The 26,030-nt window shown below is 41.8% G+C and overlaps 2 protein-coding genes across 2 annotated transcripts in view; one reads left to right on the top strand and one right to left on the bottom strand.

The window, feature by feature from the left end:
- LOC142560040 (HEAT repeat-containing protein 3) overlaps positions 1-22,495 on the top strand; it is a 62,083-nt gene extending 39,588 nt beyond the window's left edge. Inside the window, 8 exon segments of the mRNA XM_075671809.1 lie at positions 3,339-3,386; positions 3,453-3,549; positions 7,804-7,892; positions 7,971-8,116; positions 10,935-11,071; positions 15,118-15,368; positions 17,313-17,486; positions 22,311-22,495. Of these exon segments, the coding sequence (XP_075527924.1) occupies positions 3,339-3,386; positions 3,453-3,549; positions 7,804-7,892; positions 7,971-8,116; positions 10,935-11,071; positions 15,118-15,368; positions 17,313-17,486; positions 22,311-22,445 (1,077 nt within the window). The 3' untranslated portion in view covers positions 22,446-22,495.
- Positions 22,496-22,879: 384 nt separating this feature from the next.
- LOC142560047 (alanine aminotransferase 1) overlaps positions 22,880-26,030 on the bottom strand; it is a 45,131-nt gene continuing 41,980 nt past the window's right edge. The window contains exons 11-13 of the mRNA XM_075671823.1: positions 25,849-26,004; positions 25,620-25,732; positions 22,880-25,508 (exon numbers count right to left, since the gene is read on the bottom strand). Of these exons, the coding sequence (XP_075527938.1) occupies positions 25,418-25,508; positions 25,620-25,732; positions 25,849-26,004 (360 nt within the window). The 3' untranslated portion in view covers positions 22,880-25,417. The remainder of the gene's footprint in view (positions 25,509-25,619; positions 25,733-25,848; positions 26,005-26,030) is intronic.

The following is a 26,030-nucleotide window of genomic DNA, read 5'->3' as shown; positions in this document are numbered from 1 at the left end:
GGTACAGTACATGACAGAAATTTCTAAGCCATCCATGAGTAATGAAATTTCTTGGGAAGATATCTTAAGGGCTTTTTAGCGCACCTTGTGCTTTGAAGCTTGATAGAGAGAGCAACACTGTGAGCTACAGTGTCCCAGTATGCTGTCCGTCAACAGGTATAGTTACACGCAAAGTGGCTTCAGTACTTTTGACAAAGACTACTTCTTTCAGTAATCAAAAATGTGCTTCTATAGCGTCATATGAGCATGCTGCTCGGCACAAAAATTAGAAATTAAATTGCAATCACTGTGTTGGTGATTAGACTGCTAATCCATGTGCAAGTTCAAGAATGGTGTTTGGAGTTAAAGCTTTTTGCACTTATGTCATCTTCTGAAGCCATGGTGCACCTCAAATTCACATTCCCTAATTTCAAAAGCTGGAATTTGAAATTTAACTCGTATTTCTATTTCAAAATTTTAGTTTTGATGAAGATAATGTACTTTTTACAACGAATTAGGGAAGTAGTTCTATATTGCGATGAAACAGCACTGAAGAAAACGCAAAAAGAAGAAACAACAAGACTGCTACACACACACCACATTAGCCCTGTGGCTATGGCATTGCACTGTTGAGCTAGAGGTCGTGCATTTGATCTCTGCCATGGTGGCTGCATTCTGATGGAGGTGTAATGCAAAACACTCATGTACCATGCATTGGGTGCACATTAAAGGGCCCCTGAAACGGCTCGCACAGATTTTGCGGACGCGTAGGGTACAGCTAAAGTTAATCGTTTGCACCACAATTTGTGTGAAGCGTCTCGTATGAAGAGAGCTACGGACGATTACAAGTTACCCTCCTCCATAGCCACGCATTTTCTCCTGAACTCGTTCGCCGAGTGATCGGGGCTAAGCTCCGACTTCATTGGCTCTGTGTCATGATGGCATGTCGTGTTGTCTACTTCCGTTTCTCTAGAAGAGCACGCGCGCGAAGCCTCTCTAACCTCTTCGGCAGCTGCTTGGCAGTCGACCCCAAGTGAGAGCTATCGAAGCAGCGTGTGTTAGAGCATTCTGTCGCAACGCCGAACGTGTCTGGTATTCCGGTAACCACAGGCGGGCTGGGCTTTTCGACGGATGTGTGGAGGCATAAACTCAACTGATGAAGCAACTTTAGCGTAGACAAATGTGAGCGGCCTGATTGGTCTGCACGGTCCATCCACCTGTTTGCGCAGAGCTTAACCAGCCAAACAAAGAGCTAATATTGCTCTAACCAAGTGTAAAAGATTTTGAACATTTACAAAAACAATGTGTTCATGATTATGGTCCAGCAAAAAATTTACACCAGCAGTAAAGATACACTTCGTTACTGCTATTGTGTTTGGTTTGTGCCACCAGGTGGCTGCATCGGGGAGACCATACACATTTGCGCCTTTGCTCATCCCGTGAAATGGTACGGTCTAACCGCCAGGCCCAGTCCGCTTGTGCTTCCGTTTACCCGAATACCAGGCTCGCGAAACGCTATTGTGGTATTAATCCTCCAGTGTAAACGGACGGTCACAAACGTGCAAATTCTGGCGCCGATCAGATAGCGACAGTCAGATGCGCTGCAGCCACTCTGCTCGTCTGCTGCCTTGCAGAGGGACACAATGTCACAGCTTGACATATTGCCAGTCGCTATGCTTGCAGCCCACAACGCAACAAAGGCAATTCATGGTGCTCACGAAAACACAGACCGACACTGACCACGGAGCCTCGTCAAGATGGAGCACATTGTAACACAAGCAGACGATGCTTGCTGTGTGCCGGAAGTACTTAAGTGTAGTGAGAAATTGTTCTTGTACATTCTCTTTCTGTTACTTTCTTTCTATAGAAACAAATGAACTAACATTCCAACTATTACGAACATCATTTGTTCACCATAAAGGTGGAAAAATTATCGATGACGTGCCCTGAAAAGCCTATCGGATAGCTTGCCCTAATGACGTCAATTGGGTGATTTACGTCATATGGGTAGGGGCGGCTGAAAATTCCGCCGAGCGGTGTGCTGCGATCGGCAGCGATGTACATTTTTAAAACCTTATAATAAATTACACGCTTTATGTGGAGCACTTAGATGGGTCAATTAATGATCAGAAGAACCTACTCTAACGACTCGGTACGTTTGTACGAAATCATCAAAGTCTTTTCAGAGTCCCTTTAAAGAACCCCAGGTGGTCAAAATTAATTCGGAGCCCCCCATTATGGCATGCCGCATAGTCAGACTGTGGTTTTCGCATGGAAAATCTCAGATTTTTTTTTTAAGACTGCAACAAAATAGCTCACTGTCTTGTTGCTTCAACTTTTTTATCCTTTTCTTTAGTGCTACTTCATCATGTCATTACACCAAATCATCCAACTGTCCCTACTTTGTAGTTCTGTATTGCAGTTTGAATTTAATGAAATTCTGACACATCACATACACACAGAAAGGCAGGCAAACTTCAGAAGCTTTGGCATATGTGTTTCTGGATGCAGATATTTGTGGCACTCGCAGGCAAGTGGAGTCAAATGCACCACTGTGTCATCTGTTTTCCCAGTACAAAACTTGTATTGGGTGTTACTTTCATGTAATGCATGTCAGCGGCGTGGAGAATGGGAAGAATTAGGACGGAGTTTAGGAAGCATTATGGGTCGCAGCCTTGAATTACAGTAATTGAAAATGAATGCACTGTGGGATGAAACAGGTTTTATTTCTACTTTTTTTTTCTGCAGGCAGCACATAATGCCTTTACTTTCTGTACTTCCTTTGATGAAGGTGGTCAGTCTTCATCTTGTCTGTCTTTGTTTTTATAATGTCGCGCTGCTGCCATCATTTACTGTGGTGCACATTTAAGCTTTGTGTATTGCTACTAGAGTGTGCTAGAGAACTAGGTATTTGTACAGTACTGTAAACCAACAGAAAATGGAAATCTGGCCTTGGCTGCTAGTGATGCGTGTGGCGCTATCCGACCGTGGGTTTGTGCGCTAGGTGTGACCTGTGTTGCAGCTTTGCTTTCTCCAGCCTGAACCATGCACTAATTGTGCATTAGGCTCATAGCATACAAGATACAGCAGCTGGTGCTCTTGATTGCGAAAAGATCATTGAAATTTCTTGCACAATTTTTATTCACACATTTATAATGACAAGGTTCTATCATTTGTGGGCATTTTAACTCTCTCTGGTTGCTACTCTTTGCATTATGTGACGAGCTCAGCCTGTGCAAATTGATTATAGAGTGCAGTTTGTAGCCATAAAATACTTAAATAAATTATTTTTTTATGAGTAAATCATTATGAATTAGCTTGACTGATTCAAGCATACTTTTCTGACATGTTGTGTATAGGCAGCCACGAAACACAGAAACTTAGACACAGAAGAAGCGGAACAGGAAGTAAGTAGCTTTCTAGCCACTCTGAGTGTTGTGAAAACTCATTCTTATAGATTGTACTTTGAACAGGAGAAGACCATTGACCAACTTGTTGCATTGGTTTTGGATGCCTTGATGGCCAAGCAAACTGCCCTGGAAATTCTTTCAAACCTCTGCTGTGGAGAAGGTGCTTGCACAAAAAAAACTTCGTAAAAGCAAAGATGTGTATTAAAGGGGCCCCGAAACACTTTTTTTTAAAAACTAATCGTGGAATGGGCATTGCAAAAGTGAGGGCAAGTGATTTTTCACGGTGTTTGACACGAGATGGTAAATTACCTGCTGCATGCAGTGCAGTTATAGTTGGCTGAAATGTTCACCGCAGCCTCTATGCCAGATGACAGATTGGCAACATTATTTCACTATGTTCAAAAAGTGTTTCAGGCCTCCTTTAGTAACGAAAACTGCTTGTAGTTTCTCCCACATGCTCTGACCATGTGGGAGAAACTACAAGCAGTTTTCGTAGCATACGTTTGCACCAGGAAGGTGAGTAGTATATTGTTATATTTGCAATCTTAGATTACAGGTTACGAGGTGTGTTGCACTGACGTAGCAGGGCTATGTGTTAGCTACTTTTGCAGTGTGCACCGTAATGTGAGCAGTGACATTCTTTTCTTTTGCTTGTACATATATATATATATGTATTTATGTTCAACTGCTGCAACTAGGAACCAAATTCACATAATTAGCTTTCATAAGGCCTGCTCTTGACCAAGGGTGCAGGTCAGAAAACAGCCACTGGCTTTAGAGGAAGTTTTAGTTCAAAGTGAATGCTGATGCAGCCTATTCAAATAGATGTAAAATGCAGAGGCACCTTTATAAAACAACCCCTGGACCAATTTTAATGAAATTGATGCATTTGAGAAAATTCTAGTGACTTTAAAAGTGAATTTCTTAGAAGATTACAGAAAGTCGGTAAGTTAAGAAAAATCGAGCACAGAGTTTACAAATGCATAACTTTTCTCCAAAAATGTATATTGCAGATTTGTAAACTGCATCTGTTAGAGCATCTAAAGGATACAAATTTGATCTACGACCTTCCAGCTTTTTATGGGAATTTGTTACAGTGTTTACGAGTGTTTTGTGTAAGTCCTACTCACATAATAAGGGCATATTTCATATCGCTGTATAATACATCAATTTGTCCACTTAAGATGTACTATTAGGTGCACTTTCGAAATTGTGATATCACTTTACGTTGCTGAGTTACAAAGTTCTAAACTTCATAGTTTCGTTTTCTGAAATTTTGCAATTTTCAACAAGTCTTATTAAAAATTAAATGGCTGAAATTGAAAATGCGCTTCCAACAGGCACTAGATTTTAACTTTTTCCTTTAACTGCAACAAACCTCATCACATCCAGTGCAGTGGTTGAAGAGAAAATCTATTTCTTCGTTCCCATGCATTTAGATAGGAGCCTCCGAGCTAAATACTGCTTTCCTAATGCGAAAGCATTAATTCCCCATGAAGCGGAAAATCCCGAGAGCGTCCGGCGTTAAAATCCAATGGTACCAAAACTTACGTGACCTAGTGATGACGTCGCATTCCCGCTGCTGGATCTGCTGTGACTCACACTGTGAAGTCCCATGTTGAACAGCCATGGCATCGGATGTATGCCGTGGCCCAGACTAAAAAATTTACGTCTCCAGATTCAAAAACTGAGTTGACCCACATTCTAAACTGACTTGGCCCACTCCCAAAATTGATTTAGTCCACCCTCAGATGTTGGTGGTCCAACGTTGACTTTGCCCAATTAAAAAAATGAGTTGACCCACATTCAAAACCGACCTGGCCCACTCTCTAAACTGACTTGGCCCACCCATCTCAAAATTGACTTTGCCAAATCGAGCAAATGACGAAGTGAAAAGTATCGCATGGAAGAGTCATCATACCCCTGTCACACAGGCAAACTTCAGTGCACTTCGCCGCTACTGTCATCTGCAGGCTGCCACATGGGAACGCTTAGTGACATTATGGCAGAGCGCACTCATCGGCGAACACACTTCGCAGCGGCGTAGTCTCGTTAGCAATGAGTACAATATAAGTAATATTGAAAGCAGTCAAGAGTAACTTTTATAACATTTTTAAAAAATTACTAGCATTACAAGGTACATAATAGCATGTGTTAAACTGCAAAAAAAAAAAAAGAAAAAGGAAAAAGAAAATGGTAAAAAACTACTCTCGTTCTCGGGCTGTTTACGGCCATGCCGGGTAATGGCGACACAGTTGTTCGGCAAAACGCGTCGTTTGAACTGGTACTGGTCAAGTCTTGTTGTCTTGTTTTGTCTTAGCTTGTGATGATTAATCTTGTTACTGAGGTTGCAATTAATTACTTCACTTGCACTTAAGTTGATTGTAAATGCTGTTTCTAACAATAGCAAGCTGTTTTTGTACATGCATTTTTAATTTAACAAATATATGCTTTGCCATCTGACTGCCAATCACGATCGCCACAAATTTGAAAGAACATTTTTCTTTCCCATGTAGCAGCACGCTGCCAAAATGACACTCAGCATACTGAAGTGCACTTAAAGTGCACTTTAGTTTGCCCATGTGACAGGAGAATCATACTGCTTTCACATTCAGTGTACCTAAGGAGACTTGATAGTGCCTCTGTAACATTTAACCCCTTCAGGTCTGTTACTTCTGTCCAACAAAAATTTAGTTTCACCACATTTTTTTGCATCTTCATAATATATTGCTGCAGAATGTGTTAAGAATTTTCAATCTTTTGGTGTATTTTGTCAAGTTTACAGATAGTGGATTCCATGTAAGAATTTTCTCCTGGAACGTCATATATGAAAACGTCAGTTATTTCAGACCTGGCATACATCTAAAGCACCCACCCAGCCACTTGAAATGTATGCTAGATGTAAAAACATTATGAAAAGCAATTGAAGATGTGAACCCGCTACATTATAGCATACTGACGCTAAGAGCAAACACTCGGACGTCTACTTTCAAACTTGTTTCACTAAAACACCTCGCACACATTCAAACTTGCAGCACGGGTCTATTCAGAAGTGTTTCAGAATAGTTGCAGCACATTTCAAATGTCAATATTTTCATCAGTGGTTTTGCTTTTGATGCACTATCTTGGCGTGCACAATGGTGCATACGGCGCCTCAAAGAGTTAAGGAGCTACTCTAGCTGGGGTTTTTTAAGTTAATAGCTGTTGATGAAAAAATTAGCTTTCTTTTTTCTTTCTTGTGAACTTATATCTCAAACAATCAGACCATAGTAGTGAAGTTTCCTTTGTGCCTCTGCATAGGCCACTGAATTGCGGGCCTTTCACAGGGTGCGAAGTGCAGATACAAGTCGAGTGAAGAGTGGAGATATCTTACATCGTCATTTAGTCCATTAATTCAGTGGTGTCAGTGTGTAGGGATGAGTATGATAGTTGATAATTTCAACAATTGCAGCAGATTCATTCCTCCTTGAACCTTTCTTGCCATATTAGGAGTGGTGCATATATGTCTGCAGTCTGTAGGAATCTGTAGATAATAAGTGCTTTAAGTTGTGGCCAAAGTGCCCATCCAGTAGGTCACTGGCCGACAACTGTACACACAGTCTCAGTATGCACTCTCGTTGGAGGCTGCATTTACTCAACAGGCCTTATATAAATTCAGCTTTTTTACTGTGCGCATTGTCTTCAAAGATTTATCCCCGACTTTTTATAACCAAGACAGATTTTGTAGTAATAAATGTTTTGACCTCTTTTCATATTTAACACTTGCGTATTTGTTTGAGTAACAGGTGGTTTAAATGATGGACCATCACTACATTAGCTCTTTGTTTGCATGCCATCAAAAGACTTGACAGTACTGTTGTAGCTTATTAATCTGTATGGGATACGGATACTATCTTTAGCATTTTCAAAACAAAGTTTGTTTCAAAACAAAACTCACTCAATCTCTTTTGTTTCGCTGTGGCATGTACTGTTGTGCTGCCATTGTCATGTTGCTATTGTTATACCACTGTTGTCATCATCATCACATCGCTGTCATCATTGTGCATTCATTGTCCTGCAGATGCCGTCGCATTCGTCCTCATGCCAAAGCCCTTGTCATTGTCACTGTGTTGTCATCGTCTTCAATGTTACTGTCATTATGTTTCCAGGGTTTCAAGAGTTTTGAGCAAAGTTTGGGGCATTGGTTACAGTCAAAGGAATAACTGCGGTTCCAATAAATGAGTTCAGGGCTACAGGTGTCATTGAAGTCTGCAGATTTTTGGGTATATTAGACCCTGCAAAAATTAGTGAGCATGCTGCCTTGGTTATTGTTTTTGTTTTGTTCTTGTTTATTTCTGGACAGGTTTGAATTTTCTTGTTTTGGTGACACCATTTATGTAACAATGATATAATTTGTGCTCATGCGGTGGCACAGGTGATGACGAGTCTGAAGATGTCGATGTTTCTGACGATAGCTCCGATACCTTTGATGGTGACATGGAGACTGAGGAAACTTCTGCCATTGTAAGAACCCACATGATTGTCCTTTAGCAACAGCACCATGACAATGAGCTAAAATAGTTTTATTTATCTTTATTTCAGTTCCCCCTTAATATATCTTCTGAATTTCATGAGGCTCTGATGGCACAGAACATTGTCTGCAAAGTTGTGGACCACGTGAGCCAAATGGACGATGCATTTGGCAGTTGTCTTGGTGAACACAAGCTTTCAGCCTCAGTGCCAAAAAGGTACTGCTTTTCATTTTACACAATGAACGCAGTTGCTTGCTTTTGTCTATTTCAGGGCACCCCCTTACTCCACTTTCTTTTTTTTAATCTTAAAAGCCTAGGTATAACAAAAAGGAAGAAAAAGCAACTACGGCTGCCTCAATAGCAGCTACTATTTCAATTTTACTGTTCGAAGGTGCTCCAGTAAACATAAGCACATGTTTTGATAGCATGTGCCTTATTAAATGACTTTGCTCATGAAATTATAAACGCTGTAAACTGTGAAAGACGCATTGAAAGATCCACCTTTCATTGCAGTTTATTTGCATTCGCATATAAATGTAGATGCATTTGCTACTGTGTGTTGATGCAGTTCTTGGAAAGCTATTGGGGAGGTTTCAATTGCCCCAAAACTGCGAAACTTTCTGGTTAAGAAAACTTAGAATTATGGGACTTTGCAGAATCATTGACCAAAGACCGGCAAAGCTATCACATTTTCTAGCCAAAGAGGATAATGCCACCATGGCTCTGGGCATCCTCTGGACATCACAATCGGTTTCATTTTGCATTGAGAACAAAATGCATATGTATTTTGCTCTTATGGCATGTTCCTTGCTGCTGAATGCACCCCACTCTAACACACTTAGACATTTCCAATTTCATGAAGCAATCTTCATTGCCCACATCGGCTCATAGAGATCCTAATTCAGCTATACTTGTATAACATTTAACCGTGAAATTATTTATTCTACCTTGTCTAATTGACCCACACATGTGAAATATCTCCTATAGATGCTCTGTGGTGTAGGGTAGCCAACTGGGCTCATGACTGGTTAACATCCCTGCCTTCTCTCTATGTTTTCATGTGGCTATCATGATCTCTGCTGCATGCTCCAGTTAACGTCACTTCAAACATTTCTTTTATCTCCCAAAGTAAGCAAGATATATTAAATTTCCCAGTATGTTCTGAAAAGCACCCACTTTATTTCTGCAAAATTTCATTTTAATCCAACTTCTAGTTCTCTTACAGCATTTCTTTCTAATGACCCAATGAAAGTTATCTGCAGTGCATGAGACTTGTATACTTTCTTGACTCCCATAAATTACTCAGATGCCTTCAATTTTTCATGTCTACATGAAATATCTCCTGCATTTCTGCAAAGTTTTATGACGATACTACTTCTAGTTTACCTGTAATCAATGCAGACAGTTTTGTGCATGGCTTCCTGTTCATGTTTTGTTTCAATGCAAATTGATTTTAATAACATTTGCCCGTAGCTTCACTGTAAAGAAACAAGGTGTTCAGTGTGAAATAATTTAAGAATGGGAGAACAGTTTCATGTATGAAATAGGTAACAGCCATATATATACGGAGAAAAATATTGTATATATGCTGATTGGGTAATCCGCACAATAACATTGCAGCTGAAAGCTTGTCCCGGTTTGTTCACATAATATGCTGTTTTTCAAACTGGTTGCACTTAACATATTTCAGTGCAGGCTATTGGACCTCATCGGGCTGATTGCCACCAAATAACCAACCTTCACTTCGCTGCTAATAAACACGGTTAAATGAAGAGAACAGTACAAGAAACATGTGCACGACCCTTGCATTTTTATGCAATTGTCAATGGTTTCTAATTGTGCACACTTAAATGCTAAAATTTACTGAGCATGGGAGCTGTGAAACAGTTATCTCCTTTCAAGCTGGCTGCAGAGTCAGTTTCGGGAGTGTGGTGCAGTAGCCATGCAAAAGCACAAAAATGCTCTTTCAGTTTGAAAAGGCTTGCATTGGATGCGAAGAAGCTTTGAGTTTTCACATCTCCTGTATTACATAAACTTCATAAAGCTCTGCCAGTGATCATATCACAGTTTCAGTCATACCAGTGTTACATGGGGCATTTTCAACCGTGATCTGGAAATGCAATCCTAATCAGACTTCATCGCGATAATAGTGTCCTGTTTGACTGGGGTATCAGATAAGTATGCCTGAATTCCACATTCCCATTCCCATTCCATGGACAAGTGATCATACTATACTGTAGTCTGTTGCACATTTTGAAAAAATGATAATATATGTTTTCCTGCTTCTACAGTGTCCATGCCTACATGTAGAATGCAGAAACAATAGTGTGTTGTCAGTATGCTTAGCATATTGTAATCATTGTGACATTCTCTTAGATAAGTGTGCCCATAGTGACCACTGTATCTAGTTTGTGGCTACAGGTAGCAGTTTTTCAGGTATAGGTAATAACCTTATCCCTGTGCCCATGATGCGTTTGCCATTTACTCTTCAGTGAAAAAGTGCTGTGAAAAAAACATCACACACAAAAAGAAACATGGTTCAGCTGTGAGCTGGTTTTAAATTATGTTTTAGTCAGTGGTGCACTGTCAGTTCTTAAATGCCAGAACATGCAACCAATCTATTTAGAAGTAATTAGGTGTGTTTGCACATATTTGTTTACACTGAAAGGTCTAGACTAGCTTATGAAAAATCTAGGCTGCCTAATCTGCATTTATTAGAGCTCATGGAGAATGTAAATTGACATTGTAACAGAACAGTTCATGCCCACAAATATAAGCAGCATGCTTTTTTCATGCAGTTTCAAGACCTTTGTGTCCTTATTGCCTTGTGCAGTAGATGACTACTGTAGAAATGATTGTGCGTCTATGGATGTATCTTGTAGATTCTGTTAATTTCTGCTAGCTTGAAGACAGATGTGTTTGCTGTAGAATATTCACCAGTATGCCTCTAAGTGATAGACTACACCATTAAACCGGATAATGTCTTCTGGGGGATTTCTAGCTTTTGCAATATGTATAATATGCCATTTTTCAGGGTTCATGCAGTTCGTTGCCGCGCCCTACTTTGTATTGGTAATATGGTTCAGGCATTGGCTCCGGATGATCTTGGTGGAATTTCTGGTTTGGTTAGCATGTGGACATGTTTGGCACAGCTGGCATTTGTGCAAATGGGTAAGTACAAATATATGGTATATATGCAAATATAGAGTTCATCTGTGATGTCTATAGATGAGTGTACTAATCGCATTTCAGCTTTACTGTGTAATATACAGAATTCATAAGCTCATATCATTATTGTGGCTTTGGTTGTGACTGGGGTGATTCTGGTGCTCCGTAGATGATTCCCTGCCTATGGACAAGTAAGGAAGGGACAGTGTGTGTTAAAGTATGATAAATATCTTCTATTTTTTATACTGCACAAAGTCTGAACATAAATAGAACCCAGATGCAATATGAGGGGTAAATTTAGGTCCGCAAGAAGGAAAAAGAGTTTTCCGACATGTCATGAATGCCTTGATGTCACATGGACTTCGATAATAGTTGTCTATTAAAGCCCTGCTGCCTGCTTATTCACCCTCGCTTTTCTAAATGGCACACTGGGGTTCCACGTAGAGGTGCTCATGTGTGCCGCCCAGAGCGTTCGATGTTGTGCACTTCATAAACACATGCATGACAAGTGCACCTATGTAATGAGAAGGCAGCGCTGCTCATAAAAAGGCTCATCCAGTGCCTGCTAGCCTGAGGCATGCATTGTATTGCGGCGATACTCTAACAAGCACAGTGTAAGTACAGTAAAAGACATGAGGCTAATGCACGTGTTCCATGACCAAAGTACTGGAAAAGTGCACTTGCGGTGAATGAAAGGTAGCTTATTCAGGGTACAAGTGGCCACCAGTGGTTATTGATGCAGTTAATGTGCGACATTGTGTGATCATGCATATAGCACGTTGCATGCACAAGGTTGTGCGAAGTGTGGTGTGATAGGTCGACATTCACTGCAAGATGCAGAGGGCATTGCCACTTTATGTAGGCGTAGGCTGCTAAGGCCTCCTTGATTTCAGGGACACCACCTTCCTTGGGACCTTGTAAATGCATAAAAGAAGTGCTTTTTGTCTCCGCCCGCCCTGGCAGCTCCTTCCAATAAATCTGAACTGACCCGGATCGTAGGCTTCGTTGCTTGTAGTTTCGGCAGCCACAATCATGGTGGTACTGCCATCGTACACCTCGATAACAGGGAAGAGGGATGATGGCCAGCATGGCATGCAGTCTGCAAGCCACAGCAAACATATCGGCACAGCGGGAACGGGCATCCTTGTTTTCGATTTTCCACTTCCATTTATCACAGCACTTGGCAACAATCGCAGTTGGTGTATGCTGCTTGCCACATGTCATTACCAAGACCCTGTGCACAGAATAATGTGGAAAGTTTTAGGACCCAGATATAATACGATGGAAAGTTTTGGGACCCAGATATAATACGAGAAGGAAAATATGCATGTTAAAATTTAAAAAAAAGCCTTGTTCTATTGCATAGATGTGGCTTTTTATGGTACCTCTTGCAATATGTGATCAATTATACCTCTAATTCTTAAGGTGGGATTCGTCTGAGTTGACCACATCCAGTTCCAAGGACCCCTCCGCAAAACCTGGAAACTATTTGTTTTCGGAGTTAGGTGTGTTAAAACACCCCAGTCACTATTGTGGGCATAGACTTCTCTTGTGTTGCCATAATATGAAAGCATAGTGTTCAAGGTATTGCTTCTGCTGCTCTCTATGATCTGCGATTGGAATGACCTTCCTTGCAGACAAGCTCTTATCCCTGATCCAGCTGATTTCAAGAAAGTCATCGAAGAAGCTATGTACTCTTCATAATTCTATGCAACAATCATTGTTATCCGCCATTCATGCCCCCACCCCTCATGTAAAGTCCCGCCTGGGAACCCTTGAGGTTCAAAAAAAAAAAAAAAAACATTCTTCAGCTGTTTAGGTGGTATAGTGGCAATGCTCTGCGATCTTATCAGCTGTGGGTGTACTTCCTCTTTGGAGCCATTAGAACTTCTGAGGCGGTTTGCCATGGTACGGTCTATATGTTCTTGTGATGACATACAGTGAGCACTCCATCGCAATGTGCTCATCTAATGCCAGTCTGAACACATTTGATGTGTTATCAATCTATACCAGGACACCTGTGATACGATGGCTACTTCTTGCATTAGTGCCATTTTATGCTTCAGCTTCGAGGCACGACAGCCAGGTTCATGAAAGTGCCTGCGGGTATGCAAAGTACTATATTACTTTTACAAAATGTTAAGAGCATACAGAATACAGTTGAGCCCAACATCTAACGATACAACTCAAAGCGAACTTTTGGCTCCTACAAAGTGTTTCTTAACAGCCAAAATGTTTCACAAGGAGTCTATGAGACAACTGTCCACTTATAATGACCCACTGCCATGCTCATTCTGGTTATAATGTGAACGGAATGAACCATAGCTGGGCAACGTTTCGACAAGCCGGGTGAGAGGCGCTTCCACTGCTCATGCCACACAATGCAGACTACGCCTCATTTCACTTGATCTTTTTATTTTATTTTTGGCTTGCAGATGCACTTGTGCAGTAGTGGCGTCACACGAGCACTTATGACTGTGTGGTACACTTGTATTCTCTCTTATTTTTTAAAATTTATTTATTGCTCGATGCTTCTGAACATCATGGAGCAAAAACGTTTTTTTCTGAGCTTTCAAAATCGAGTCCAGGATAACTAATTAGTGCATCATGTGAGTTTGCAGTTGTAAAACATCACACTGATGTTTCTGTCATCAAATGTGGTGGCTAAACTCTAGCCACGTGACATACGCTTGTCATAAGGAAGGGGGACGCGGCCCTCGAAAACCGAAAAATCGCGAAAAAGGCGATTTTTGAAAAACAATATTTTTGGGTTGTATGTCTCATAAACTACCTGTTCTGTAATTATCAGCACCTAATTCAACCGCAAAGTAAAAAAAAAGCGCTACTTTTGAGGCCACCGCGGCTCACAAAACACGCCCAAATGCCGAAATGAAGTCAAACTTTGCGTGCGCGCCATTCCCGGCCCATGCGGCCTGCCCGCGCCATCTTAGTGTCGTTTTGACTGAATTCTTTGTCTCTGTTTTGCCGCCTTGCAAAATGGCATCGTCGGCGCGGTTGAGTTGGCGTTTTCCCGCGATGCGAGGCGGAGCGCTGATTGGCCGGAGCAGCGCGTTCAAATCCCGCGGGCTAAAGCGCGCTTGCCCTTGGCTGCTGCGCGGGCGGCGGCGGCTGCTCTCTTTGATGCCGTGCTCGCGTCGTTGTTGCCGCTTGCTCCGTCCGCGTCAACAGACGCCTGCTTGCGAGCTGTACATCGCCTTGCGCTGTCTTTTAGATTATTTTCTCAGCTTTCTTTCCCCCGCTAGTTGCTTGCTGCACGCGATGCCGGCAACGAAGCCCAATACAGTGCAGATGTTTGGTGCGCTAAAGCGCGAAATGCGACTTGTACGAGCATCGAACTTCCGATCTTGCGCAGCGAGTGCCGACTGCGTAGACGCTTTCAGAGGCGGAACTGTGCCGTCGGCTGTCGCCAGTCGAAAATACGACACATTGAGTGTACCTGCAACCTCCAAGAGCTAATTAGAAGCTCCGCAGGAGCTTTCTAATAAAAAACACGTGTTCAACTTTAAGGCCCGTTTTCTCGGAATGGATTTGTTCGCTAGTAGAGGTGCTGGGGAAGGCGGTATCTGAAGAAACGCTCTTCACATTTGTATGCCGTTTTTTTTATCCTGTTCTTGAATGACTTTGCCAGGGGGTAACAAGCTTCTTTTGAAAGCTGGTGCAGTTAACTTATAATAAGCTATCAATTTTTGATGAATGTGGTAATTACTGGCTTTATCAAATTCAAAGTTGTGTTAAAATTTTTTGGAGGGGAAATTAAATAAAAGGGCTTTGTAGCCCCCTGGAATATCTATCAAGGGATCATCACAGTAAATTTCAGCTTCCTATGATGTCCTAACATTTCTCCAGGCTCTTCCTCAGGCATATACATGAACCACCTGGTTCATGTATATGTCATGTTTCTGAACCTAGTTCGGTTCAGAAAGCAAATAGTAGCCTTAACTTTTTTCTTTAATTTTGCATAGTAGTTATTTAACCACATTATAAACATCTTGATTTTTCTGAATGTGTTTAAAATGGTTTTGTTTTAGATTCCAAAGATCTTGAGCTCTTGGAGGCAAGCACCAGTGCCTGCAGGTCAGTGTTGCAGACTCTAGCCTCATCTGTTGCCAGCAGTGGAAATGGTGGCACACCGCCTCTGCCTAGTGTCTCTGATGAAGAACTTAAAGTCCTCACTCAAGTGGGTCTGCAGTGTTCTGAGCCCTCTGTAAGGACTAATGTGACGCGCATTATGGCCACCTTGGGCTGCCTGTTGGGCGCACATGAGACTAATGTCCTCAAGGTTTGTTGCTTTCACAACTAATCTACCTTGTGCATTGTTGTGCATTTCTCTGAAGAATCTTGGTAATGAAGTTATATACGGTGCACGAGGTATTTGCAGACATAGTGACGACTTCACGAATAGCAACAATATTTCACGCAGTATCAGTATATTTGTTCTATATTTTTTGCATTCTTTATTTTACTCCACTATGTGTAGCCTCCATTATTGACTGAATTAGGCGTCGGTAGTGGCTGCATTAATGCATCAGACAGCTGATGTTGGGTATTGTTTCCCCATTAGTACTAGTAGCCTTTAACATTAGCATCGTTTCTCTGTTCGTTAGTCTCCCTTTCAGTGATGCCCCCCCCGATACATAGTAGTATAGCAAGTTCATATTGGGAACTAGGACTCCACATTGAAGATGACTTGGCCACAGAAGTTCACAGTGAGCCACCCTTGGGTTGCACAGGCCCTGTGGGAGCAAGCGAATCCATCACCTAGGAATAAGACCTAATGCCCAATGACTTCATGCACAGAACGCCTAGCTGTCGACTTTGCCACTTGAAGCTGCTCTGCAGTGGCCATAATTGGCTTTTCAGGGTTCTCACTTGTCGTGGCCTCCACCTGCTGGAAAAATAGAAGTCGCGTGACGGTTGTCTGACCGGTAGCAGCACTTATTTCTCTTTATCTCAGGTGATAATTAGCTATAAACAGTTCTTACCAAAAAAGAAAAAAAAAAGGGATTTGGCAACATTTAAAAACAAGGTGGCAATGCCAAGTCACTGTGGTTGGCATGTAAGGCTACTAGGACATTGTTTGGTTTCATCTTCTGTGTCAGACTGGAAGCTGATATCCTGGAATAAATGTTCAAGATATGTGACAGAGGTGTTAAGCACTTAAACAGATCTAATGTTAATGTGTGTGGTGATTCAAAGCTGTGTCCTCAAATACCCTGTGCACCCGATACACGCCAATTTTGTAAATTGAACTTAGATTATTCAAACATACGAAGAGTTTGGCTAGCTTGCATTTTCAGTGCATTTTGAAACACCTAATGGAACTAAACCTTTCTGTTTGTTTGAACTTTTTGTTTCCCATGTCAAAATATTGTACCAAATAAAGCACTTTCTGTGAAAAAAAAAAGACTGTTGAGGGAAGACATTTAGAGTGCAGTGTAAAATTAAACGATATCATATCTGCACAATAACATTAACATACACATATTAACGTGCACTAAAAAAAGTGCAGTGTCCTCTATTCCAACGAGCACCTAGTAACTTGCTTGTATTAGTTGTTCACAGAAGTCTGAGGGACATCAAAGGAATTTATTATTTGCTTGCCTTGGTGTAGTAAAAGCCAAAAATCTCGCTTTTAAGCTCAGCATAATCAGCTTAAAAGTCCACTTAGTCGACTGTCCATTTTGATGGCTGCTGATTAGCTGGAGCAGTACCAGCAAAGAGAAGACTGGCTGGGGGTGCCCGCCTCCTCTTTGATGGTGCAGCTGCAGCCAATCAGCTGTGGCCGAAATGAACAGTCCAAAGAAAAAAAAAACTACAGCTGGGAGGGTATTCGGTTCTATTCTACTATGTGGACTTGCAGAATAACTCTTCAGCTGTAGTTGCTTTTTGGCCACAACCTAATTTCGCCATGTTTTCATCTCAGTAGGATTCTCCATTGAAGTTAAGCCAGATATCATCCCAAAAAGGTTACTGTTTTTTTCCTCTTCTCTTGACTAATTAACATATTTTAAAAATTTAATTGCTTTCTTCTGGACTTTGCATTGCAGGTTTAATTTCACTGCACTGCTACTCAGCTGAAGCTTGTACAGTTGTTAAACTGCTTTAGTTGTGGCTTGAACGATTTTGTGGTGATTGAAGAACTGCTCGCATGCAAATTTGTTTCTGCATTTTTGGAGTTAAGATATTAACATGCTGTGTATGTGCTTCATGTGTGTATATGCAGAAAGTAGGGCAGTACCTTTTGGAAGTTTCCCTGAAGGACTCCGACACCGTGGTGGTAACAGAAGCACTGGATGCTATTTTTGATGTCTTTGGGGAAGACACAACTGATGCAGTTGCTGCAGAAATTGAATTGGTAGCAAGGTTACGGCAAGTGCTACCTGCCTTTAAAAGCAAGGTTAGTGGCACTACTTCACCACATGAAAACTGTTCACAAAGCAGCTGTAAATTGTGATTTATGATGTCGTGAGTAAGGTAAAACTGAAGCAGCTTGCAGAGCATGTGTTGAGGCTATCAAGTTAAAAGCGCCCTGCTACACCTTTTCTTAAAAACTGAGAGCATACTGGAGCAAATGCAATGCTTTTCAATGTATACCGGGTGTATTGCATAACTAGAGCCAAGGAGTAAGAATTCAGTCGTCAGTCCACGCTGGTGTGTTCCCTTTTTTGTCCTTCGTCTTTTCGCACTGTTCCCCTGTAGCGTATATACTGACTAGCCCAAGCTGCCACGGTGTTGCAGTCTAAGAAAAAACAAGAAACTGCAGCAAGGTGAAATGGACAACATATTGCTTGCCCTCAGAGTATATTTTCATATTCCACTTAAGTACTTAATTAACTATGATGAATTATAAAACAGATTTTAATGTTCACTTTGTGCCAAGTTTTGCGTTCTAGAAGGAGTTCATTCAGAAACATAGTGCTTTTTTCTGACATTTGTAAAAGGCCGGTGAAATGTGAAATATGAAGATCGAGACGCGTGCCCCTCCACCTTGTGTGAAGATGAAAACATTGATTGTGTGCATTTTCTTGTGCTCATTGACCACCAAATGTTTGTTAGAATGATATTGGAAGCACTTGGTTTAGAAAATTCTTGCATTCACCGAATTTTCACAGAATATTTGGAAATGAGAAAGGTTGGTGCCAAGATGGTGCCAAAACTGCCAACTCCCGGACAAAAGTTGTGACGGAATGTTTTATTGATTGGAAAACTTCAGATGACAGTAATGAAATCTTGCTAACTTGGATTTATGAATATGACATCATGCTGAATGTCACAGAGCAAGGAGTGGCAAAAGATAAGGCCAAGAAAAGCGCCGAAGAACAAAGCAAAAATCATTCATGTTGATAGTGTTTTTTGACTGTCATGGAATTGTACAACACGAATTTGTACCAGAAGGTTCTGTCAATGCAGCTTTCTATGTGGAGGTCCTGAAGTGTCTTAAACATCACATGCGCTGCATGTGACTATAGAAAAAGGGGTGCTGGATTCTGCACCACTATAATGCCTCTGTGTGCTATGTACTGATAGTAGATGCCTTTTTGGCTTTCCATAACTTCTGGAATACCCTCTTTGCTCGACGGGTTTAGCCTCCTGAAACATTTGTTTTGTTCCCCAAATGCAAACTGGTGCTTCGGGGTGGCATCTCGGGGATGTGACAGTTCAAAAGAAAACATTGCTGCTGAAGCACTTAGGTAAACAGTGCAAAACTTATTACTGCACATTTTATTTGGCGAACTATCATGTTACTGCTTCAAATTGTGGGCAAAGCTTCTTTTTTCTTTGGTAATGCAATTATGGTAAGCTTTCGAGGTTGGTGTCAGACAAAGGTGCCGAAGATTGACAAAGGAGTGGTGACAGGATGGGTGGGACATGTTAACAGTTGCTGCTTTCCAGTTTTCTATATCTGAAAATTCATCGGCCCGTCCACTCTGTGAAGGACAACCAGCGAAGCTGTTATGTGTTCTTCTGAAATTAGGAAATTATATATAATATGTATGATTATATATATGCAACTAAAGCCCGTGTCTCACCAGTGCTATTTTGCCACCGCCGCCGCTCAAGTTCTGTTTGCGTGCCCGCTCATCATGGGCACGCTGTGGATTGTCGCTGGGTAGGGGATTGCCACGATGGGCCTTAGCGGTGTCCCGCTGCCGGCGCCGACATTCCCGGTTCTGCTTATGCTGCGGGTCTTCGTCGATCGGCACACACGACTGGACATGCTCATTGAGGGACGCGAGACTGACCTTAGCGGCTTCCCGCTGCCGCTGTGCCCATTCTCACTGTCACTCCCATCATCGTTCTAGAAGGACACATTGCTCCTCTTCCGTTGTGCACTATACACGTCCGCCCCATGGAACCGTTCAAGAACTGCCGATAAGGTCGCTAGGTGACACTGATGTCACTCTATAGACGAACACACATTGGACGATACGTACGTGTACGTTTATTACAGCATTTACACGTACATGGATGGATGGACGGATGGATGCTACGAGCGTCGCCTTTGGAACGGGGCGGTGGGTTGCGCCAGCAAGCTCTTGTTATTATACTGCTTAGTGTCCTACCTATGTTAAAAAAAGAAAAAAAAGAGGACAAGGGAAAAAAAACACGCAATGAATTCCTGTAACCAAACTTTCTGAACCCCTATTGTGAACTTCGTTTTACTATGTCTCCATTGTTGGTCGTTTCCCTACTTCCACCAATCTTCCAGTCGCCTCTTTATATAATAATCTCTATTGCGGACATGTTTCCTTTCCCCCTGCTCTCGCTGAACCCAAGGGCTTCAAGGAGGCCAGAGGTGCCTAAAACTACTGCTGGGCAGATATCTTCACATCCTAATAAAACATGCTCCATCGTTTCCCTAGCTTCATCACAGCAAGCACATGCTTCTTCCTTCTTATATTGCTCATTCTCGTGGTTGCTCAGTGGCTATGGTGTTGGGCTGCTGAGCACAAGGTCGCGGGATCGAATCCCGGCCTCGGCGGCCGCATTTCGATGGGGGCGAAATGCGAAAGCACCCGTGTACTTAGATTTAGGTGCACGTTAAAGAACCCCAGGTGGTCAAAATTTCCGGAGTCCTCCACTATGGCGTGCCTCATAATCAGAAAGTGGTTTTGGCACGTTAAACCCTATAATTTAGTTTTTTTTCCTTCTTATATCTCGCTTTATACATGTGTTCTAAGGCATCCTGATCTCACTTCGAGAACTAATAAGCTTCTCTTTGAGTTATCATAAATTGCTTCTTTCCCTCTAAATTAGTTACTCATAGCAGGTTTCTTTTCCATTGCTGCCACCCATGAGATTATTTCAGCCTGTCCGACTTTCCGCTTGACGTTCTTTGTTGTTGTGTTGCTCACCCTACAGGCCGCATACTTGCTGGTAAGCTTCCTAGTTCTTTTCCTCCACTGTGAATCAATGTACTTTCTGTACAGATACCTGAACACTCTCCCAGCCCATTTACTTTCTTCTATATTCCCGAGTTGTTCTTCATAATAAATTTTAGTGCGAGCTTCCCTCACTTCAAAACTTGTCCAGCACAGCACAGTCCAGCGCAGCTGGCCCTGCACAGCTTCATTTGTATCTTTTCCGTGAGCACCCCGTGAGCACCCAATGGGAGGTGTCCCACTGACCTTTGGTTGCCATTGAGTCGTGATTGTACCCCTGATTTCAAGCAAACAACTGCATTTCCAAATGTAAGTCCTAGTACCATTACACCTTTCCACATATCCCGGAGCACCTTGTGCCTATTTTATCTCCATAGCGCTCTGCATTTCATTATGGCCTCATTTCTCTTCCCTTTACTGTATTTCCATATATCTATTGCCTTCATTTATTCATATACCAAGGTATATGGATAAACATGGTTGCTGTAGTGGTGCGCCGGCGGTGAACGAGCGCCGCGCCGAGAATGGGCGATCCGTCATAGGTTTTGGCACTTATGCTAATGAACCTACAAGACTTTACTCTTTTTTACACTAGCTCTGTAGAAGAAAATATTTCTTTGTCGACGCAACGGTGTACACGCACCGACACAGAAAGTTTGCCGGGGTAGCCATACACAGTTTCGCTGTAAAAGGCTGTGTATGCTTGTGCGAGTTTCTGCTTGAGTAATTTCAACTACTCACAGAAAAGCAGGCAACAAGAGAGATGTAGATGTGTCACTCCATTTACGAGAAATTTATAAAGAATTGTAATATCCACAGTAAGCCAGTTGCAATTAACCAACGCCGAGACAAAATAACCTATTTGAAGCCGGTGGCAAAAGTTAGATAAGAGAAGGAAGGAAAGGCTGTGTCTGTTTCTCCTCCACTAGGGAGGGAATGTCACTCCCACAAACGAAGACTAGTTTGTTTTATGAAAGGAGATTGCTTGTATGCATCTATAACCTTGACTCCGACTGATAGTGCTGAACGTATGACTTGCTTTGCACAAGCTAAGCTATCATGTGGCTGCTTTGCATTATAGGCAGAACTGCAAATTTTTTTTTTTTAAGCATAACTCCAAGCCTTGTTTATGTGGGTAGGTAAATGATGTGGCCATCTTCTGCAGTTTTGCTTGTTCTATGCACGTCACACCAGATGCACAGATCTATACCCTTGGAACAACACATGGCCTACAAGTGCTAGGTTGAAAAACATGTGGCTTGATACACTATTACAGGCATCGAATGGTAAAGTGCCCTCCATTGGAACACAGACCAGGTTTCCACATCAGTCAAAGCATCAATAATGGCTTGATGCACTACGTAGTACACACTATAAAGGCCTTTGATTTTAGAATTATCATGGCCAATTATCTCTGGGCACGCACCCCTCTCTCTTTCTCAACTGGCTACACCAGCTATAGAGCAACACAACTTTTTGTCATTTTTAAATTTGGATTCATAAGATCTTGTGTTTGGCACTCTTGCACCACTAAACTGAACTAGCCACTGACTGCTGATAAGTGTACTGAATTCATGGTGGCATTTGGAAACAAACGATATATAGCTCTGTAAGTGCACAGTGGTAACTGCACTTGCTTGAACTATGCAGCTTTCAGGAACAGGCCTTAGCTGAAGTGGGTGGTCTCACTGTATTTATCCTATGTCAGAATTGCTGTGGATGTGCAACTCATTTGTGTGTAGCTGTTTGTCAGTTCACAGCTGCCAAGGCATCTTGCATACGGCAAAAAGCTCCTCAATTACGAATGGCAGTAACAATGTGTTTTCTTTACGTTTCAGGTAAAGCAAGCAAAAACGATGTTTGCAAGTCACTACCCCGTGATTGTGACAGCCAGAACAAATTTGATACGCTTTATCAAGTACAAGACACAAAGAAAAGGAATGCAGAATGGAAGTGGAGGCGATATTGGCTAAGCATTCCTCCACATCTAAGGATGCAAGAAAAAACTTGATTTGAAAGCTTGTGTGTGTGTGCATAAATTTTTCCTTGATGCAGGCACATGCTGCACAATTTTAGCTAATCTAGTTGCTGTAACGCACGTTCTCGCTGCGACTGATAAAAACCTCATTCAGTATGCAAGATTAATACTTTTGTTCACAAAGTCCAGGTGAATATGGCAACAGAATCATCATGGGAGAGGTAGCGCAAATGGCACACACAATATGGCAAATCAGACAGAAACATAGTGCCCATTTTTTTTTGTGTGTGTAGGTTGCAGTAAAATAGTCAGTGTCAGTGTCTACAAAACCAATGGGCACATCAGTTCAATGATAGTCTTTAATTTTTTGTATCTGTGTTAATGACGGCACCTGCGTTCTTTAGAAGACAGATTCTACTCACAAAAGAAGACATTCACATCATTCTTTTTATTGTACATGAAGTAAACCCAACAACCTTGTCCATCTACCTAAACATGCAATTTATACACCAGATAGCAATATTGCTTTGAACTATTAACCGGAAGTCACAATAGCCAAGACAAACTGCCCGTCATACAAGTGGAGATAATGTTTCACGAGGGTAAAGGCACACGACAGTGAGAGAAAAAAAACTCAGCTCACCAAGTTGAACAGGGTGTCAAAGCTACACAGCAAAGAAAAATGAATAGCCTGCTGTCAACACCAACGAAGCAGGGGGCTTCTCACACATAGAAAGACTGAACTGTTCACTGGTGTACTTGCATATTTACGCACCCGAGTGAAGGAATACACACACACGCATAATTTGTCGTTTGCGCAAGCTCCCAACATTTAATAACCACACTGCCAATGCTAATGAAAACGAAATTATCATGCATCTGAATGAGGCAGGTAAGTCTTGGCCAGCCAGGTACAGCTGCTGCTCTTTCAGATGCAGCAGTGTGCTATAATAGGTAACACTCTGGAGTGCTATTCTATAATGGCAAACGTTGCTGAGCAGCAGTACTCTCCTCTCCCGAGATTGACTTCGAGTATCTATATTCGATGATAAATTTCCGTGTACCAGTCAATTAATTCAGCATTTTAAAAGGTATGGCACGAGCACCTTTTTGTGCTCATTTAACTTATTGCAAATGAATGTACAAAATAAAATAAAGCAGGCTTCCTATGCATGCAAGCATGGTACAATTACATACACAGGCATGGGCAACATCATCTACTAAAATCTGTGTGTTGCCAGCCAAAGGAGACCATAAAAGATGTTTCAAAAGTGTTCATTCAACATATTTCATGCCAACAAACTTTCATGTGTCTCACAATGTCGTGCGACTATAGCAGGACCCTACCAATTAGCTGGCTTGCCGAGCAATGGGCGGTATGGTTTTCAGACATCAGCTTGAGCAGGCACATGGTATTGCACCTAACAATGTGCAACTTCCTAATGCACAAAGGTTAATTGCTTGAAGGTGCCATATGCAGATTTATGTTCCATCCTTCAAGGTTTGTTTTTTGTGATCTCCGCTAAGCATCTTGTGCGAAAGCGAGAAGCAATTTACAGCGAGACATGTACGCAAATGCATATTCTTGTCTCGCTGTAAATTGCTTAGTGCTTTCACACATGATGCTTCAACACGAACTAGCTTACTCAGTTACATATGGGTAAGACTGCCTGTCTGAAGCCGCATTACCAATGCAACTTCACCTGTGCATGAGTCGCGATCACAGCTGCATCAACGGAAATGTGCTCAGGGATGACATGCTGTGTGTTCAATATATGAAACAGGTGCAGCAAAAGAACAATATACATGATTGCACTGCACTTAGTGTCACACTGACGGAACACAGATGCAAGTGGTGCAGTGCACCATGTATGTCCACGTTTTCTTTTTTTGATATTCGTCCATTTTGTCAGTGTAACACTAAGCACAATACTATTATGAATATCCACCAACTAGCCCCATTCATTGCTTAACTTTAATTTAGCTTTTACAAGGCTTGAAAAAAACATATGGTTGCAAGAAGGTACTTCTGATATATATATATGAATTTAACAAATTTAAGCTATCTGGGCTTGATGCCAGTGGATGGCACACGGGAACACTGTATATAATAGTCTAACAGCAAATTCACAGCATGAAAATGTCGTGATGCTGCAGGGGTTTCAGTAGAAGAGTTCTACTATCATAGTAACAATTCCTATCTTTTAAAGGAGTGGGACTAAACAACGCAAACAGTCAAACCGGTATGAAATAATCATTGTAGGGGATTACAAAATATAAAAGAACAGAAGAAGGCTTTTGCAGAGAAAATATACATAAACTAAAGGTGGCATGTTTATTGCTACTTAAATATCAGCACTGAAGTCATTGATGTGCTAATTTACACTGACTACACGTTATACAAAAAGTGTAAAAATGAATGCTTTCAAAAGCATGTTATAATAAAGTTCAAAACTAGACCAGTTTACACGCTGCCCTTTAAGGGAAACATTCTTGTATGGCACTATACACTAATTTCCAACAGGAAATGTCGCAATGTATCGCTGCACTGTTCCACAGTTAAAATACCATAACTTGCTAGAGTACATGCATAAAACAGACAGCAATGATATCTCATGTCGACAATGCGTGAACATCACTTATTATGGCTTAATATTATAGCAGAATAACGCGAGAGACACCTTAAAAGCAGTAAAGAGAAAAACACTTGTCAGCACCTTATACCTACTATAAAGGCACTTCAAAGCATATGACAAAAGCTGAACCAAAAGCCCAAAAGCAACTGCACCTATGTGCAGAACACTTACACATACCATCATTGTCCTTTGGTGACCAGACAGCTAAACACTGAAAATGAGACACTGTATTACAGCTAGTCTCAGTCCGAGCGAAAGCACGTGGCATAGGTAATTTTTGGCCTCAATGAATAGGGCGCAACTGGAAATGCTTCGCTTGTGAATGCAGCACTCATTTATACTTGTCCATGAACTTCTGGTGGAAGCCCTTTAAATGTGCAAGCATCACCTGGAGCTTCTCCAAGGGGGGCAAAATAGTGGTCCTGAAAAAATAGAAGTCTTACATAGTAACTGCTGCCAGTTCAATGTGCCGAGGCAACTTGCAGTTGGTAAGCACAGCAATTAACATGCAAGAATATCTGGGTTATACAAACCTAAAATGATAAGTGCCAGGTATCTGCCCAAAGCCACTTCCTGGGACAACACACACACCAGTGTTCTCAAGCAGCTGCATTACATAAAAGAAGTCTGGTGCCTGGCCTGCAGCCTGTCAACAGAGTAAAGCAAAGGAACATAATAATGTCACGCACTGGTTGAGCTACTTCCAAGCCACAACCACTAGCCACCCCTTTGACCTACCACACGACAGATAAGAATAAGCACCTTTGCCTCCTCAATGGCTTTTTGGGGTAGCGTGAACTTTGGGAATGCATACATGGCCCCAGCTACTTTGTTGCAGCTAAACCCTTCAAATGAGTTGAATGTATCAGCAACAAGTTCTGCCCTCTTCTTCAAAGAATCCAGGACAGCTGTCTTCTCCTAAAATGAGATGAAGTGGGTTTATT

Source organism: Dermacentor variabilis, chromosome 1 (genome assembly GCF_050947875.1).
Source record: "Dermacentor variabilis isolate Ectoservices chromosome 1, ASM5094787v1, whole genome shotgun sequence".
Lineage (NCBI taxonomy): Eukaryota > Metazoa > Arthropoda > Arachnida > Ixodida > Ixodidae > Dermacentor > Dermacentor variabilis.
This window is presented reverse-complemented; position numbering and strand designations above follow the sequence as displayed.